General features: G+C 45.5%; 1 protein-coding gene and 1 long non-coding RNA gene across 4 annotated transcripts; one reads left to right on the top strand and one right to left on the bottom strand.

Annotated features, from left to right (window-relative positions):
- Positions 1 to 5,231: 5,231 nt before the first annotated feature.
- Positions 5,232 to 6,964, bottom strand: LOC139587437 (uncharacterized). The gene is made up of 2 exons (XR_011678395.1): positions 6,851 to 6,964; positions 5,232 to 6,748 (listed from the first exon to the last, which is right to left on the bottom strand). It is a non-coding gene; the product is annotated as an uncharacterized lncRNA (long non-coding RNA).
- On the top strand, positions 6,283 to 15,365 carry CUNH8orf76 (chromosome unknown C8orf76 homolog). 3 transcript variants are annotated; one of them, XM_071421748.1, is made up of 6 exons: positions 6,283 to 6,437; positions 6,880 to 6,975; positions 9,508 to 9,651; positions 10,441 to 10,961; positions 13,847 to 13,979; positions 15,076 to 15,365. In XM_071421748.1, exons 1-6 carry the CDS (start codon positions 6,324 to 6,326, stop codon positions 15,280 to 15,282), a joined length of 1,215 nt encoding a protein of 404 aa, XP_071277849.1. In that variant the 5' UTR covers positions 6,283 to 6,323; the 3' UTR covers positions 15,283 to 15,365. The 3 variants fall into 3 exon arrangements, with proteins under 3 accessions (XP_071277849.1, XP_071277850.1, XP_071277847.1); XM_071421749.1 differs by lacking the exon at positions 6,283 to 6,437 and adding an exon at positions 6,482 to 6,601; XM_071421746.1 differs by lacking the exon at positions 6,283 to 6,437 and having other exon boundaries at positions 6,657 to 6,975.
- The last annotated feature ends 3,253 nt before the right edge of the window (positions 15,366 to 18,618 follow it).

Raw genomic sequence — 18,618 nt, 5'->3', positions numbered from 1 at the left:
AGGGTGGGAAGAGCAGGGGTGAGTAGGAACCACCTCCTTACTGAAGTCCCTGTCGGTTGGACAGGCTGCTGTAACACTTGTCTTTTCCTGAGATGGGGAAAGAGCTGCTGTTGAGCTCTGTCCTTCTCCCGGGAGCCCAAGGTGCCGTCAGCCACAGCCGCTCCCTGCTGGAGGCAGTGCCGCTGTCTCGCTTTGCTGGGATCCATCCATCACACCTCTATTCCAGCTGTTGAGCTGCAGCTGGAGGAACTCGAGCCTGAGATTTTCCTGCAGGACCTGGCATTGTGCTTACACATGTACCCCCAGCAAAGAAAAGGGTGTTTAAAGTGAGAGAGTTGCTCCTGTGCTGTAGCTAACGTTAGTCTGAAAAATGACATCTCCAGCTGAAGTAGTGACCTAAGCACAGGACCAGAGATGATGAGCACGAGTTGTCATCACAGCTTGGTGTTTGGCCAAATAGTTTTACTTGTTTGGGTAAAAAGAATGCTTTTTCAAGAATCCATCAGCTAATGAGGGAGTTAGAAGAAGCACCAGATTATGCATGCAGTCACCTTTTTCTAAAGGTATTTTTTTTGTTTACAGTGTTATCAGCAATTCCAAAATGCTGCAATTCAGTAGATACTTTCACAAGAGATCAGCTGGCCTTGTGAGTTGTGTCCCCTTTCCAAGCCCCTTCTTCCCAGCATCTTTCAGCTTACATTTGTTTTCACAATAATACAGTCAACCACTATTTTTGCAAATTTAAAATACCAAGCCACTTAGGGTGCTGCATTTTTTCCTTTGTATGCCAGAAAGTCCCCTCTATAAATTGTTCCCTGTTGGCTTGGTGTTACTTTGAAATTCTGCTGGTGGAGGTCCCTAGTATCAGATAGAGAGTGGTTTATAACATTTTTAGTGGTTAAATGACTTGTTGCACTTCAAATACTCTAAAATGAAATATTTGAATATATGTTTCTACTGCTATTATAGGAACTACTAGCATTGTGACTAATTTCTCCCCCGTGTGTGTTTCTTTACAGGTTCAGTGCTGAGCTGATCTTCATTACCTTAAAATATTTGGTAGAAGAAAGAAAAGATGGAAAAAGGGAATGAAAGTGTGTATCACACCTAGTTGATTTGTGTCTTTGGGTGAAAATAAAGGTCAGTGTTGGCAGTAATTCTCCTCTTAGTGATCTTCAGTTTTCCTAAATGAGAGCCAAAGAGGAAAAGCCATAACTTCAGCAAAGCCTGTCCTAAGGGACTGACAAGGAAGAGAGCCCACAAAACAGCCTGTAATAATGACGTGTTCTGACCCAGAGATGGTACAAATAGCATTGCAATTGTAACTGCTCTCAGTTCTGGAGTTTCCAGCAGCTGGCCAGAGCTTCCAGGTGAAGTCCAACTGCAAGAATTTCTGTGCAGTTTCTGGGCACCCACAACGTGCAGAACTGGAGCCCCACAGATGCCCTGTTATGGAAGGGGTTCATCGTTTTTCCTGGAGATACCACAAAGGGATGTCACAAAGTTAAAAGCTGCATCACTGATGTATATTTTACACTTCTTTGCTCTAAATGCATTTCATGTGCAATTACTGGGGGAGGGGAGCAATTGTGGGCAAAGTCCATCCTGGATTTCTGCATTTTGTTTGCATGTGTTCATTGAGCAGTGCTTTCCCTCTGCTGTGACTCACTTTCTTCAGGCACTGGTACTTGTCTAAGGCAATAAGGAGACATAGAAGCTAAATTTAATAGCAATTTCCACTAGTCCTCTCCAGCAGGGCAACAGCTGTATGGGAAACGAGGCACTGCAGAATCAACAGTTTGGTTGTTTCCCATGTGGAGGCAGCATCCATATGGAAAAACAGAGCAACGCCAGAAAAAACCTGTGAGTTGTGAGGGTCACTGAAGGGCAGGCCTGAAGCCCTGGGTGCCTGGCTGTATCTCCTCAGTATAGCTTTTTTTTTTTTTTTTCTAATTCTTTTGATTTGTTTCTCTTTGTTCTTGCTAGGCATCAATATTGTAGTAAGTCAGCTCATTTTATTCAGTGTTGTTACCAAAAAGGTCTTAAATGGTGTCCTAGAGGGGTTGCCACCAGTGTTGCTTGGTCCTGCCCAGTCCTGAAAACTGCACTAGGAAAGTTTTAACCTAGAGAAGTAACAAATCCACTGTGGTCTCTGTGGCCTGGTTTCATCATAAGTAGCAATTAAGCAACAAGCATAACAGTGGCCAGGGCAAGTTAATGAGTTCTCAGAAAAACTGATAAAACTGAAAAAAAGGGTGTAGAAGGAGGCATAGGAACCTTACCATGCCCAGCCTGGGACTCTGCTGGCTGTTTTTCCAGTCAGAGCAGTAGACTGGTGATACCACCCTTTGCCATGGCTTTTGTATTCACAGAGCAGCAAGGTCCAACCTCAGTGCTTGTACTCCATGGCTGAGTGAAGCAGTTCAGACACGTGGTCACATCACTACTGGAAACGTGTCAGCTTGCTTGGGAAGTTCACTGCTTTAGGATTCTTTCTAGCACTTGATCCACACTTTCTTCCTTCTATCTTTCCAGAAAGCTTTTTTTCTCTTTTGTTTTCAGCAGCTTTCTGGTCAAACCCAAGGGCGTACTCATTCTGCTCATCATTTATCCTACTAGACAGAAAATAATTGCAAAACCCATTAATAGCTGAACACATCTGTGTGCAGTGCACCCTTTTGGCAATAACAACTTTATTGGGTTTTGTGAGGCCTGAGGGGGATGGATTATGGCCTAGTTAATATGTCTTGCCAGGGGCTTGAAAGGTTGCGCTGTCTTAAGGTAGAGCAGGCAAATGAACTCTCTTTTGGGGGATGCATCTTCTCCTGTCTGTCCTAAGAACCACTAAGAAGCTTTTGACTTCTATTAACAATGAACAGTTCACTCTCTTTGATTTCCACAATGCATCCCTCACCTCCCCACTCAATTTTTGTTGTGTCAAACTAGAACTAGAACTTACTGTCATCATTGTAAGTTATGCTAGAGTTCATCTGAGCTCATCAGAGCTTTTTTTGTTTGCAGTTCATAGTGATAACCTCTGTTGCCCCAAACCATGAAATTCTATTTGTACTACCCTCCCAGTAGTCATGGACAATATCCCCTTGCAACAATATCCCCTTATGTGTGACATCATGCAAAGAAGATGAAAGATGGTTTCTGCTGTAAAGACCTTTTAATCTAAGTAAAAGGTAAGAGACAAGGACACAGTGAGACAATGTCAGCAAATAAAGAGCTGCTCTTCTTCTCCTTTCATGAGTGTGTTTAGGGAAGAGCATATGTTATGACTATCCAACAAGAAAACTAATCTTTCCTCAAGGTATGAATATTTCACAGTGTCTGGAAGAATCCACTTAATTCAGGAGCCACCCCATCCTTTGAGGAATGCTGCCTGTGGGTCTTACTTGGCCTCTTCATTACAGGCATCTCTTTTGCTTTGAGGAGAGAACTGCTCTCTCTTCTGCTTTTTTCCAAAGGCAGCTGCTTTCCAGTACATTTTAATAAAGCCATGTGAGCTGCATTATTCCTGGCCAATGTGTGTGGGTAGTGCCTATCTTGTTAGGGCTGTAGTTGCTGACTGAGGTTTCTTGTTTCTGCTGTGAGTGCTTGATGGTCTCTGAAGCCTTTGTGGTGTGTCTGTGCTGGCATAAGACCCATGTAGCCAGGACCCATGGAGGCTATCACAATACAAATAACATCAGTAATTAAAGAAACACTGGAGGAGGATTCTTCTGAATTAATTTTGCTTCAGAGTAGACAGAGAAATGGGGAGAAGAAGGGCATTAGACAAACTCTGTCTTCCATGCTGCATTTTCTTTTCCTGCCCAGAAGATCCATAGAAGGCAATAGGATAGTGTGGAAAAACCCTGCCTGTCACTGGAGTTGTGTTCACAGCCTGGGCTGTCTCTGGGCACCCTGACTGCAAGATGAAGCACTGGCCTGCCCAGTGTGCCCCTGCTCACCCAGGGTGAAGCTGGGTCACAGCCCCTCACACTGGCACGCTCGTGTGAGCAGCCACAATGGCTTTGCTGATGCACAGAACTCGCCTGGAGGCCACAACTCACTGGAGCCACTTTCATTGGTGCAGCGTTCATGTGCCGAGCTGCTGGCTGGCAGTGGAGTAAGACCTTGGCTACCTTTAGGGAGAGATTCATCTAGAGCTTCTTTTTATCCCTGAGGCTGCCTACATAGAGCAGCTGCAGCAGCAGCACAGGCTCTTGTAGGGCTCCTGTACCTGAGCTCCCTCAAAGCTGCCTCTTCCAGGGATGATATTTTCTCCTCTGTAAAGCCAGGGCTAACAGCATCAAGGCAAATCATCCCATGCAAACTCGGCAAACAGCTTTACTTAAGTATGGTGAGAATTTGTATTCTGGCAGCTACACTGATGGCTTGGATTTTGGGGGAGAAATTGAGCAAACCGCCGGTGCTGACAAGGCAGAGGGATTTCTTGAAGTTGCATTTTTTCATTTCTGGAACTAATATATGAGGAGCCTTTTAAATGTCTTGAGGGGAGGTAGGGAAGAGCCAGAGAAAGAAGAAATTAAGAAGAGAGGCAAAACTTTGCCCATGACTTACTGAAAACACAAGTCAGCTGCTAGGCCCCCTGTGTGGCACTCGGGAATTGTGGCTCTCCTATCACTGATTCACCAGACAAAGGCATTGCAACACAGAGCCTTTTGTAGACCACGTTGGTACCCTCAGAAGAAATGATGGTCAAAACCCCCAGCCCTGGAGGACTCTGCAATCCAAGCTGGCAGCCAACCAGCTGCTGTGGGATTTGCCCCTGGGAATGCCTTGCTTTTTGTATTTTCCTTTAAGCTGTGGCCACATTTCACTTTGATTACTCATGTTCCTTTTTTTAGATTTTCTTCTTTTTGATTTGTGCTTATTTGTCTTTCTGGATTATTGTGCCTTGTTCATCAGATGGGTGTGTTCCAGCATGACCTCCACTCCTGGAGTAGGGGGAAAGGGAACGTGTGTGCCCAGTGTATGTGAGGAGCACTACAGGTGCTGAAACTGTTCAGACACTTGTGCCAGCCTCCACAGTGTGACCCCCATGCCTGCCTCTCTGCAGGCAGGAGGAAGTCAGATGGTTTTGATGTGCATATACAAGTGACTGTCTTCACCTACCTTGATACTTTTAACAGAAAGACTGAAGCATGTCAAGTAAACTCCTGATTCTCTCAAGACTTAATTGCTGAACAGTTTCCCCTGTGCTGGAGAGCTTATTTGCCAAACAGCAATCTGCTTTTATTTTTCTGATCAAATCCAACTACCAAAGTTGAGTTTCTACCCTGACATTTATGCCAGGTCATCCAGTCACAGCTGGTATGGAAGAGTATTTTAAGAACATAAAAAGAAAAAAAACCCTAACAAAAGCAAACCACATGTTTTACATGTTTTCTAGAAGGAAACCTTTAAAATAATTTATACCAGCACTGCTTTGGCCTCAAGAGGTGTTTTGGTATAGACAAATTCATTAGTCCATTTTGCAGGCTAAGGAAGTACTTTTCGGCTCACCTTCTCCAAACCTGAGTGGTGCTTAAATTGGACAAAATGGACTTTCCTGGATGGACAGACCAGAGAGAGGAAACAGCCCAGCACAGCAGTACCCCTAAAACACAGTACACTGTGCACAGCAGTACCCCTCAAACACAGCACAGCAGCACCCCTGAAACACAGCCCTCTGTGCACAGCAGCACCCCTGAAACACAGCCCAGCACAGCAGTACCCCTGAAACAGCCCTCTGTGCACAGCAGTACCCCTGAAACACAGCCCTCTGTGCACAGCAGTACCCCTCAAACACAGCACACTGGACAGCACACTGGGACAGCAGCACCAGGAGCAGGGCAGGCAGCCGGGGCACACAGAGCTCTCAGCCGGTGCCTGAGTCTTGACAGCCTGAGGGAGGTCTGGGATCAGTGCTCGCTTTGCTGTGTCCCCACTTCCCATGGCACAGTGTAGGGTCTTCTGGGAAAGCCTGTCGTAGAAAGCCTGAAATTTCACAGAATCACAGACTTTATAGGGTTGGAAAGGACCTCTGGAGATCATCTAGTCCAACCCCCTGCCAAGGCAGGGTCACCCAGAGTAGGTTCTTCTGTTTTGAGACAGAAGTGAAACTAAATGGGAAAGTTACCAAAGCACATTTCCCTCACTCTATGCACAGCTACCAGGATGAGATGCTGACAGAGTACCGCCACAACACGCGGTTAATGTACCAAGGCGCGGGACTGTAGCTGAGCTCGTTGCTGGAAGCGCTTCCCTTTCGGCGAGCGGTAACCGAGCTCCTCCCCCTGCGCCGAGCGGGGCCGGTGGCAGCGGCGGCGATGGAGCCGGCGCTGGGCCCGGAGTTCGAGGATTCCCTGTTCGCGCCCAGCCGGGAGCGGCGGGAGGGCGGCGGGGACGGGGCTGCGTGCGGGGCCAGGCACTGCGAGCCCTGCGTGAGGAGAACGGGGCGGCGGGAGGGAGGGCCGTGACGGGCGGTTCTGTGTGTGCTCTGCGTGCCTGGGTTCCGCGGCCCCTCATGGGTCTGTGTGTGTGTGCTCTGTGTGCCCGCAGTGGTTCGGTGGCCCCTAACGGGTCCCTGACACCCCCTCAAGGCTCTGTATGTGCTCTCTGTGTGCCCGCAGCGGTTCCGTGGCCCCTCACGGCTCTGTGTGTGCTCTGTGTGTGCCCGCAGTGGTTCGGTGGCCCCTCATGGCTCTGTGTGTGTGCTCTTGTGTGCCCGCAGCGGTTCCGTGGCCCCTCATGGCTCTGTGTGTGTGCTCTGTGTGTGCCCGCAGCGGTTCCGTGGCCCCTCATGGCTCTGTGTGTGTGCTCTCTGTGTGCCCGCAGCGGTTCCGTGGCCCCTCACGGCTCTGTGTGCTCTCTGTGTGCCCGCAGTGGTTCCACAGCGCGGCTGACGCCGGGGAAGGCGCCGGCGGGATCACGAGCAGCAAGTTCCGGGCGGACTGGGCGTTCCGGCAGCGGGACTTCGAGGTATTTCCAGGGCTCGCAGGGGCCGGGGAAGTTGTGGGGACACAGAGGGGGGCGGTCCTGCAGTCCCCGATGCGCTGCGCCAGGGTGAACGTACATTAAGTAACGCGGCCTGCGGGTCTGGCGGCCGTGCCGCGGTTAATCCCGCTCCAGGTTCGTGCTGACCGGGCAGGGCCGGGCCGCCGAGCGGATCTGCGTTCTGCCACGAGCCATCCGGGAGTCCGCCTGCAGCGAACCGGGCAGGAGCGCGGCGCTGCCCCGGAACTGATCCCAGGCAGGCGGGCGCACCGCAGCAGCTCCGCCGGAGCAGAGCGGGGGTCTGAGGCCGTGCTCGGAGTCCGGCGTGTGGGTGTCTGAGCGCCGGCGATAATGCAGTGTCCCGCGAAGGCGTGGCTGCGGCTCACCTTCCTCAGAGCTCCCCCCGCTGTCAGAGCAAAGCTGCGGTGGCTCTCAGGCTCCTGCCGGTCGCGGAGCTGCCTCTGCGTGCCCTGTGCCAGGTCCCTGCCGCCCCCGCTCCCCCCGGAGGGCCGCTGTACCTCTGCCCGTGTCTTTCCCTTTACCCGCTCCCCCCGGAGGGCCGCTGTACCTCTGCCCGTGTCTGTCCCTTTGCCCGCTCCCCCTGGAGGGCCGGCTGTACCTCTGCCCGTGTCTGTCCCTTTGCCCGCTCCCCCTGGAGGGCCGGCTGTACCTCTGCCCTTGTCCTTACCTCTGCCCGCTCCCCCCGGAGGGCCCCTGTACCTCTGCCCGCGTTTGTCCCTTTGCTCGCTCCCCCCCGAGGGCCGCTCTAGCTCTGCCCGTTCTGTTCCTGCCCGCAGTGGTCCCGGACGTCTCCTCTGTATACGTCCTGAGCCGCATTCCTCACCAGCGGTGCTCTCCTGCCTTCTGTAGTCGTAGTCTTTCACTACCTTGTTTCCTGGTTGAAATCAGCATCTCCAGGCCTTGTTTCAGGTGTTGTTTCTTTTTCCAGCCTGTGGTTTGCATTCCAGGCTCCCTGATTTCAAAGCCCTTCAGCTGACTTCTGACTCTTCTCCTTTTGCCCCACCCATTGGATTTGTAGATCTTTTTGTACCTCATTTGGCACTGATCCTGATGTCATTTCAGCACTACTGCAGCCCTGTGTATACCTGACGTGTATTTTCTAGTCTCAGCTGAGATGCCCTAAAGGGATTCATAAAAGGGTGCTGATAGCAGAGCTGCCTCAGGCTGTGGTCAGACTAGCTGCTAAACAGAACAGACCATTGCTTCCTAACTCTTTTCTGCAGTGATTCATGTTAGAAATATTTTCAGTTTTATTGCTAACCTAGATCACTGGTGGAACAAGAACCAGAGCTTGACTGCACATAAAATTACTGATTTGGAAGCATTGATCTTAGAAAGAGGGCTGGAAATACGTAAATAGGGATAGTAATCTCTTCTCTCATCATCAGTTTTTTACTTCAGGATCGGCCACTTGATAGGAAATGTCAAGGACAGCAATGATCTAAACTGTGCCCATTTTTAGGACATAGATGACTGTAGAATCTGCTTAGGATTCATAATGCCTGAACCTTAGCAGGTTATATCCCTTTGTCACATAGCAAGGCAAACAGGGCTGCCCTCAGCCCTGTGATCCATTTTCAACAGTGGCTGCTGCATGCACTGGGCAGAGGGGAGCTCCCTCTTTTGCTTAAGAATGAATGTGAGCTCAGCATCAGGAAAGAAAAATATTCCAGCCGTTTTGCTAGGAAGTATTTAGGGTATTTAGAAGCTCTTTCTGTTAGAACCATTAAAGTTTGCAAGGAATAATTAAATACTCATTTTGAGAGATGGGAGAATGAGCACTGCTCTCTAGTCTTCTCTCTAAGCACTTACACAAAGGGAGAGAAATCAAGATTCCAGACTTAGCTTCACTGAATACTTAATTTAATGTATTTAAATGTTAATTGGAGTCCTGGTGAGTGCCCTGAGCATTAAGCTGCAGAAGTATTGCTCATTCTTGCCTTTTTCCTTAGCCCAATTAATATTTATTTCAAGTACAGTAAAACCAGCCTACAGGAACAATGGAGATTCACCTTCCTTGTGGTATTCTCGGACTTACTGATTATTTGAGGTGAGCTACTTGCAGGTTCAGACCTTCCCATGGAGAATGTCCTGGTGTTGAAAGAAGGCCCCACAGATTTAGGATGAGCACTCAGATCACTGAGCTGTGGGAAAGGATGCCTTGTGTCACTTATTAGCCAGGGCAGTAGCTGATCCCCTCTGGATCAGGGGTGGTGGGAGAGAGGTGGAAAAGAGGATTCACAGCTGTGTGGTGAATCCTGCCTGGCCTGAGTTAGGATTGAGGCTGCTCATCACCATCTGGGCTTGGCTGTGTGGTGCTGGGGCCTTGTCTCTGGCTCTCACAGGTGGTGGCTGAGTCTGAAGAAATGCAAATGTGGACTTCAGGTTCTGAGTTCCCTTTGTGACTGTAGTCTTAAAGAAAATGTGCTGTCAGGCTTGCTTTTAAATGCAAATCTCTCCCTGTTTTGTTGGCTTTTCTTCCTGTCACGCTCCTAGAAAGCCCTGTGTGAATACTCAGACTGCCTGCTACTCTTACCTGCCAGCAACATTGCAATGAGGCGTGATGTCCAGGAGGGCCAGGCTCGCTGTTTATCTCGCCTGGGGAGGCACAAGGAGGCTCTGGATATTGCAGAAAAAATGGTAAATAGTGTAGTCTTTCTTTTAGGCTTTGAACATGAAAACATTGCCAGTACTTCTTTTATACAGACCATTTTCTGGAAAAATAATTTTCATGTGTATAATCCTTCAGGATGTTCAGTGCTCAGAGTATTTGGTAAACAGAGGGTAACTGTCACTGCAGATATAATCACTCTTTAGAAACTGGAACACCCTGTACCACAATGAGCTCCCTGTGCAGGGAAACTGGTAGTCCTGGAAGGGACTAAATATCATGCTCTGCCAGGCAGAATTAATGCAATGTAATAGGAATTATAAAAAAGGGAATAAATGAGTGCTTAAATCTTTCCACTATACAAGTGACAGTTCAAAACTCCCTTTTATTTCCATATAGTTGCTGCCAAACTGCCACCAAGAAGAGTATCCAACCACAAATTGAGTTTTTCCCATAAAGGAAAAAGTCCAGAGGCTCTGAAGTCTGCTAGAATATTATTGATGATTTTTATTTTATATAAAAGATATTTATGCTGCCAAGAAAGGCAGGCTGTAGAAGACTCTGAAGGCACATAAATGACAGCATTTAGGACCTTGTTGCCTCTCAGACTGGGACAAGGCACCTAGAGGGAATGCTGGCAGCTTGACAGTGCAAGATCTGTATCCCATTGTATCATTATAAATTAAAAGCACCATTTTGTACAGTTTAAAAATTACCTTGTGATATTTGTATGTCATTATTTAGGGAGACATTTTCTTAGGCTCTGAAGCATGATTCTGTTCTACTCCTGGTTTTAATCTGTTATCTTTTGTTTCTAGAGAAACAGTGCCACTAACACAGATCACTTAACGACGGTTCTCAACCTGCAGTTTTCCATTTACCAGGGGCTGGAAAACGTAGAAAAAAAGATAATGTGTCTGCAGCAACTGATCTGCTTACATCCTTTCAATCCCTGGTTCTGGAAGTTACTTGCTGAAGCTTATATGAGCCTTCTGCAGAATTTGTCTCCATTGGTCATTCCAGAAGCAAATCTAAATCAGTCTGAAGAGGTTTGTGTAAGTAATAGCAGTTTCCAAACATCGACTGGCAGAGAGATTAATCTGCAGCCTCACAGATCAGAGAGCCAGAAGGAAGGCCCTTGGTTCAGCCTCGCTGCAGAAACAAAGGGGGAGAATGCAGTGACTCGTCCCAGCAGCCAAGTAGTGAAAGAATTCCTCTGCACTTCAGGAGAACTGGAACAATGGACAGACAAAGAGAAATGTGCAGGCTCCAAGGCCTGGAAGCAGAGCATGTTAAAGAAAGTTGGGATAAAAGCATGTGCCTCGTTTATCAGAGCAAGGTAACTCAATGTATCCTTAGAATAATATTCTTAGAATAATGATAAGTTCTCTCAGTCAAGAACAATGTAAAGCATCTTTTTCACGGTTTTTGTTTTCAGTTTGCATTTTCAATTTAAGTGTTTGTTTCAACACTAACTTAGAAGCACCCTACTGTTGCTTCAGATCTAAAATGCAAAATCTGCTTAGTGTGGTGGCTGTGAAGAGGCTGAATCTGAGTGGAAAGAGTAAACCAGTGTCATGCACAGCTGACAAGTAAAGAGTTTTTTAATGAGCTTATAAATCTTTTCAAGTAATTATATACAAAAGGGTCTGTTCTTCAACAAATGCTCCTGCTAGACCATTGCTGTTCCCTGGTCTGGTGTTAAAGATGCAGAAGTGCCCAAAGGGAAGGCATAGCCAGTCTTCCTTCTGTGAGTGCCACCTGTCTTATTTGCTTGAAGCCTCATGCTTGAGTGAAAATGTATTTTATAATGATACCCCAATCTGCATAATGGATGAGGCTGGAAAATGAACTCTGTGACAACTGATTGACAGGGCTGCATTAAAATGTTCTTTCCTTTTCTTTTCCCTCTTCCTAAAACTCTTGCGTGCAGCAAAAATCCCCAAAACATAATCTTTCAAAGAGATAATTAGGAACTGGTTTTGTTAAAATAATCTTGGATGTTTTTCCCCCCCTCTTGCCTCACAGTAATGTATCAGTCATTGAATGTTTTTAAAGGCATCTTATGAATGTCCAGAAATGTTTACAGAGAACGCTTTATAACCGCCCTGCTGGGGTAAGACTTAAGCAATGAAAAAAGCCCAAATAGCAGCTTTTAACTGTACTCCAGACTAAGAGATGAAGACTTTAATTGCTACTTGGAAGAAGTTCACTGATTTAGTACTGATACTGAATATCGAAGGTACATTTATATTAATAATTTGTGTAGCTTGTTTCAGTGTGTATGGTTCAGAATGAGATAGTTCTAAAGGGTGGCATTTCCTTGCTTGGCTGCACAGCTTCACAGTGTTACTGTGGTTGATATTTGCAGATACTCTTGTCCAGGATAAGCTTCTCCCCTGCCCAAGGCTTATGCAGGTTGTCTAATATTTTCAGGTCTGTTGGATTTTAAGTGGGATCTAGATGTTGTACAAATGCATGTGCAGGATAAATTGCACCTGGAAAAGGGATGTTAGCACTGCTTTTTGTAGGCAATAAGGTTCTCTGTTGATGCATCATGAATAATTGACTCTCTTAGTTTTGAAAAAAAACTGGAGTATTTTTTGTTTAATTTTCATTGAAACTTTTTTTTGATACTATGTTGATGCAAATTTTGAAACAAAATTACTTTATAAATTAAAAATAATTTCCATTTTTGCTTGGAACCAACACACCATCTGAAAATTCAGTGAAGTTTTTAACTGAGAAAATCGCATTTGTAAATTTTGATGTTTATAGTGTTCAAATGAAAGTTTTCATCTCAGTTCTTGAGTCTTTTCCTTAAAAATGCACACCATTATTATAATACCAGCTTCACTTAACTTCAGTAAATGGGATAAAAAAGTTTGTTGTTTTTTCTTTTTGCATAAAGCTTGAATTAAACACATTTTCAGCAACAATACTGCTAAGTTCTAACGGTCCTTTGGTTAAGTATTGTAGAATGATGGAATTCCAGGTTGGAAGGAACCTCAAGGGTCATCCTTTCTTGGCAAAAGCATGATCTAGGCAAGATGGCCCAGCACCCAGTCTAGCTGAATCTTAAAAATGTCCAACACAGGGAAATGCACAACTTTGTTGAGGAGATTATTCCAATGACTGATCTCATTGTAAAATACTTTCCTCTTGTGTCCAGTTGGAATCTGCCCAGAATTAACATTTTTACCTACTGTCCTTCATCTTTTCCATGTGGTTCCCTGTATAAAGGGAGTCTCCATCTTTTTTGTAGCTGCCTTTTAAATACTGAAACATGGTGAGGAGGTCTTCCCTAAGCCTTCTTTTCTCAAATCTGGCCAAACCCAGTTCTCTCAGCCTGTTCCAAATGGCAGGCTTCCCAGGCCTTTGATCACCTTTGTGGCCCTTCTCTAGACCCTCATAAATTCTCTAAAACTGATATTTATCTCTGCAATAATGCCCATTGTGAATTTCATTGAGTTCACAGGAGATAGTGCAATATGTCTCTCAAGTTCCTAGAAGTGTAAAATAAGCATAATACCTTTAATCTGTCTGAGAGTGGATTTGAGACAAATGCAGAGATACCTGGGTATTTCCTCTGCTGCCCAGTTTTGCAGTCCTTGTCTGAGGAGGGCTCTGGAACTGCCACTGTTCTTGCTGGTCCAGCAGTTGGTGACAGGACCCTGTGTGACATCAAACCCTGCTGTGGGCAGAGTGTGTAACCTTCAGCAGGTCATGGTTGTGACTTCTGGGGCACTGCCTGGAACATAAAACTGGTGAATGCTTTTAGAAAGTAATCCAGGATTGGCCTGGGTGGGAGGATGTTTGATATTTGCCCTAACCCTCACATTTGTAGCTTTTCAGGTTCCATAGGCACAAATGTGCTGCTGTCTTGTTAGGCCATAGTAAGGACAAGATGCCTCACAGGTCCCAGGCTCACTTTTGAATGGTGTGATGAATATATGGGGACAGAAATGTTTGCATAGAGCAACCAGAGCTATTGGCACATTGTTTTTCAAAAATACTTCTCAGTAGTTCTATAGCACAGATACACAATATCCATGGTAGATTGATACACATGTATTGACTTCTTTGCAGTAGGCAAAAGTCAGGAAGAAGAGCTGTTTTAAAGTATTTAATTAATTAAAGTATTAACCATTTTGGTTGTTTTTAGGTCTGCTTCCTTACTCTTTTTCCAGCTGTGCCAATTTTTAACTGTCTTTCTCATTGCAGGCTTTTACTTCAGCTTACCCAGTCACAACAGTTGTCCTTTGTGCTAGAGAATAACAGAAAATGTCAGAAAGAAATTGATGACAAAGTGGCTCTACTTGGTTTCGATGGAAACTCCTTGCTGTTGATGACCAAAGTAAGAGGATATTTCATTGTGTGCAGGGTCTGAGTTCTCTGTGTGGGCTGGTTGTGCTCAAAGCATGACACTCCCCTGAGCTCACTAAGTGTGCCAGGAAGCACAGGAATGAGCTGGGGCAGCTGCAGGCAGGGTGTTACCTGAACTGACAGAGGTGCCTGTGCTTCCCTGGCCTGTGTCACACAGGTGGATCTCTGATCTGCTGAGAGTCTCCTTTCTGGAATGTGCAGTGTTGCTCAGTTTCTCACTGGACTTGTATTTGCAGATGCATCAGCACTGTGCATTTCCTGGGAGTTACATTTTATCTCAGGAGTTTTAGATGCCCCAAAGTGAATCACTAGTTTGAAATGGCAGTGCAGATTACTTTTGATGGCCACAGCAGTATTAAACACTTGCATAAAAAGTACTGAGTACTTCCAGAAAAATCCAGAGACTTTATTTTGCATTTCTTTGTTTAATGTACTAGTTTTAAAAAAATAACAGAGGAGAGAAAGATTGCATTTAATCTCTTCACAGAGATTTAACATTTTTAGTGCTATTTAAAGAGCTTCTGACTTTTATCGTAAGGATCAAAACAAAGCCAGCTAGATTCTACCTTTGCTGTCAGCATTACAGCTTTAAGCTGGTGACAGCCAAGCCACCGCTGGGCTGCAGGCAGTCAGAGGCATGGCATCCATGAGAGGGCAGTAGCACACAGGCTAGCTCAGGGTTGGGGAAGGCTGGAAAAAGAAACTTCTCTCCTTGCTTCCCTTGCTCGGACATGCCCCAGGAACAGTTCAGTGTTGATGCTGATGCAAGGTGAGCACTGAATGCAGAGCTGCTTGAGATTTCTGCTGCTGTTCAGAGTGAAACCCCTCTGTGCAAGTGCAGCCTGAAGCTGGAGGGGTTGTGCAGCGCTGAGCTTTGGTCTCAGCTCTCCCTGAGCACAGAATGCCAAGGCAGGCAACTCCATCATGGCTTGGAAACTTCTCCAGGATGGTGTGTGGTTCATGTGACAAGGGCTTTGCCCGGAAAGAACTGTTATTAATGCCATGTTTGATGGGTTTTTCTCTGCAAGTTATTTTCTTGATTCCCTTCTTTCTTACTCTTTTTGCAGGCTATGGGACAGGATCTTATACCAGAAAAACTAAAAGAGGAGTTTCAGGGTGAGGTAAAATGCATAGGCCCTTCAGCACTATCATCACTGGTAACTGCTTCAGTCTTGGAATTTGAAATCAAATGGTTTGGTAATCTCCAAGATGATTTATGTCATTTTGATGGACAATTTTATTCAGACATTTATCTCCCACCTTCGGTAACATAGACATTTGGTTGTATTTATTCTTGTATCTCCAGATTATTATGGCATGATACATGCAATAAAGTTCATTTTACCTTTTTTAAGAATTCTTATTGTATTTCTTTTAAGAGTAGATATAAATCTCTGTATTTAAACTCTTAACCTTGCATCTTTTTCTTTGTTCATTGATTTGTTTGCATTTAAAATTATAAGGAACACAGGGTAAAATCAAGTTTTCAGCTTTCAGAGGTGGCTTTCTATCATAATCCTCACCAATTTGTGCTTGAAGTGTGTGTGATTTTTTGGAGGCCTGCAATGCTGGTGGGATGGAAGCTTCCTTTCTCATGTCCAATTTGAAAGTTTCTTGATATCAAATTTGATGTTGTTGCATTTAGAGCCATGCAATCAGCCATTTTCTTAAGTAATTATTTTAATTTTTTTTATTAATGTTATAGTGATTTCCTGTTCAGAGACAGATTGCTAGAAATCTCAAATATATTTATGCTGGGCAATTGTCAATAACATTAATTCCATATCTTTTAGGAAGGAAATCTAAGTCATAAATATTTAACTTAAAACTAGGAGATTTTCTCCTTTTGAAGCCAAGTGTTTGTTGCAGGCGTCAAACACGCCATAGTCTTGTGTTCAGTGCTTAGAGGAGGAGAAAAACTGACAAGGTTGTTTATATGTACTGAGGAGTGTTTGTCAGATCATATCCTTTGTAAAAGCCTGCAAGGAAGATCTTTGCTGTGAAAACTGGCAGTGTTGTTTCTGCCTCATCCAGCTCCGTCTGTTGTGCTTTCAGTTGTCAGTGACAACACTTTGCTTTGCTTTCTCAAGCACTGGTGCTGTGTGCTTTGGGCATCTAGGAGAGGGCAAAGATCCTCCTGTAGTTTCTTTCACTTGAAACAGTTTACATTTCAGACATACACAGTGTGCTCTTCCTCCATCTTCTCCTAAACTTCTCTTAAACTTAATTTTTCCGTAGTTTTCTGTAAAAGTGTTCTATAATGGATGTAGTTTGAAACTAGGAGTCTCTTAGACATACATTGCTGTCCCTTTGCTTCCTGTGCTTTCTTTCTGGAGTACTAAGGAGTGCCAAAATCTTAAATAATTCACAATTGAATGATGATTCACCATGTGTGAATTCTATCTGCTAGTTTTGGATGAATTTCAAAGCTTTAAGATACTGATTAGGGAACCTATCACGAGCTGTAGAATGGTTTGGATTGGAAGGACATTAAAGATCATCTAGTTCCAACCCCACTGCCACAGGCAGGAACACCTTCCACTAGACCTCTCTGGTTATCCTGTTCTAGTGTCTCACCATTCTCACAGCAAAGAATTTCTTTCTAATATCTAAACTAAATCTGCCCTCCTTAAATTTGAATCCATTCCCCCTTGCCCTGTGACTACAGGCCCTTGTAAAAAGTCCCTCTCCAGCTCTCTTGTATCCTCCTTTAAGTACAGGAAAGCCCCAGTGAGATCTCCCCAGAGCCTCCTCCAGGCTGCAGAGCACCACTTGTCTCAGCCTTTCCTCATAGGAGAGGGGCTCCAGCCCTCTGAACATCTTGGTGGCCTCCTGTGGCCTCACTTCAGCAGGGCCATGTCCTTCCTGTGCTGGGGACCCCCGAGCTGGTGCAGCACTGCAGGTGGGGTCTCAGCAGAGCAGAGAGGCAGAATCCCCTCCCTCAGCCTGCTGCCCACAGGGCTTTAGGTGCAGCCCAGGACACGTTTGGCTCTCTGGACTGCAGGGCTGGGTCACGCCCAGCTCTCATGCCCAGCACCCCCAGGTCTCAGCACAGCTGCTCTGGGTCTGTTCCTGCCCAGCCTGGATTGGTACAGGGGTCACCCTGACCCAGGGGCAGCATCTTGCACTTGGTCTGGTTAAGCCTCATGAGATTGTTGAGGTTGTGCAGGGCCCTCTGGATGGCGTCCCATCCTCCAGGTGTGTCAGCTGCACCACTCAGCTCAGTGTCATCTGCAAGCTTGCTGAGGCTGCACTCCATCCCTTCGTGTGCGTGACTGATGAAGAGATTGAACCCTTGGTGTGGTTTAGCCCTCTGCTAAGCTGACTGAAACTTCTCCAGAAAAATGGAATATTGCCTTCAGCCATGTCAAATTGCACGTGATAGTTTGGTGAGTTAGTGTGACGGAAGCACATCCTGGGCAGCTGGTGACGAAAGAGGGTGGCTTGGAGGTGCCTTGGGTGAGCGCTGCTGCTCTCATCCTGTACCACAGCTGGGTTTAGTCACGCGCGGGCTCCGCTGGGCGGAACGTTGGTGTGCGTCTGTGCAGCGCTGCACTCAGGGCCGGGCAGCCCGCTGGGAGGGCTGGCGATGCTTTCAAGACTCAGAGGTGTCGTAATTCTTCAGAAGAGACTGTCCACAATGTGTTGTAAATTAATTACAATGTTGGCATCAACAGGAGAATCTTACAGCAAAGACAGCAAATGTGGAAAGCTTAATGCTAAATATGTCAGCAAAAAAATGAAACGTGGACATCTCCCACTTTCTTCTTGAACTGGAGGTCATGAGTAGCCACATAAAAAGGCTGTAATTTGTTTTGTCTCAGCTGTTAGGACATCAGAACACAGCTTATATGGGACCAGGTCTGTACAGACATTTAATGGAAACTCACCAAATTATTTGGCTTCACAAACAGCATCGGAACTGTTTTAGCAGCAAATTAAATACTTGCCAAATGTTGTCATTTTGCGACTGAGATGTCCAAAATACACAGAAGCTAGCCAAAGTGATTTGGAAATTTTTTGTTGTCTGTCCAGATTGTTTGACTTGACATTGTCACTTAAGCTGGGAACACAAAGGTTAACTCCCCACTGGTTCCAGGAATTAAAGACAAGTTGTAGCTCTAAAGAGCAGGCAGTATTTTCTAAACCATAATAATAAAGCAAAAATGTTGATTTTAACTACTGCAAAGAAAAGAAGATGAATGCTGTTCTGAGTGTGTCACATAGTTACTGTTCCAAATAACCAGAGTTTATTGCACTGGGGCTATAAAATGTTCCTTTGTCCCATTTTTGCCTGGCTATCTCTCATCGCAGCTACTTCAGTTCTTCCTTTTTTGGCCTCCTCTCCCTTTTTTGTGCCTCTTCTAACTCCAGTTTTCTGTTTCTGATTGTGTCTCTAGAGGGGCATTGCCTTTCTATTTTGCATTGAATGCTTTATTGTTGCCTCTACCTTCTGCATAATTTTACATCTGCCTGTAATAGATTTCCTCATGATTTGGCTTTTATATTATTGTTGGTATTAGTACATGCATCACTACTCCATTCTGAGTTAAACAGCAAATTTTAGTATTGAAGATTGCAAGTAAGAATCCCCTAACAGTTACTGAGGT

This window comes from Agelaius tricolor, unplaced genomic scaffold (assembly GCF_023055355.1).
Source record: "Agelaius tricolor isolate 1412-34295 unplaced genomic scaffold, bAgeTri1.0.p SCAF_2, whole genome shotgun sequence".
Lineage (NCBI taxonomy): Eukaryota > Metazoa > Chordata > Aves > Passeriformes > Icteridae > Agelaius > Agelaius tricolor.
This window is presented reverse-complemented; position numbering and strand designations above follow the sequence as displayed.

What these genes read in the sequence shown, in the direction of transcription:
- CUNH8orf76 (XM_071421746.1), top strand. Translation starts at nt 6,694, where the DNA reads ATGGCTCTGTGTGTGTGCTCTTGTGTGCCCGCAGCGGTTCCGTGGCCC. An exon ending in TGGATATTGCAGAAAAAATG is followed by an intron (nt 9,652 to 10,440) that starts GTAAATAGTGTA and finishes TTTTGTTTCTAG; the next exon opens with AGAAACAGTGCCACTAACAC. An exon ending in GCCTCGTTTATCAGAGCAAG is followed by an intron (nt 10,962 to 13,846) that starts GTAACTCAATGT and finishes TTCTCATTGCAG; the next exon opens with GCTTTTACTTCAGCTTACCC.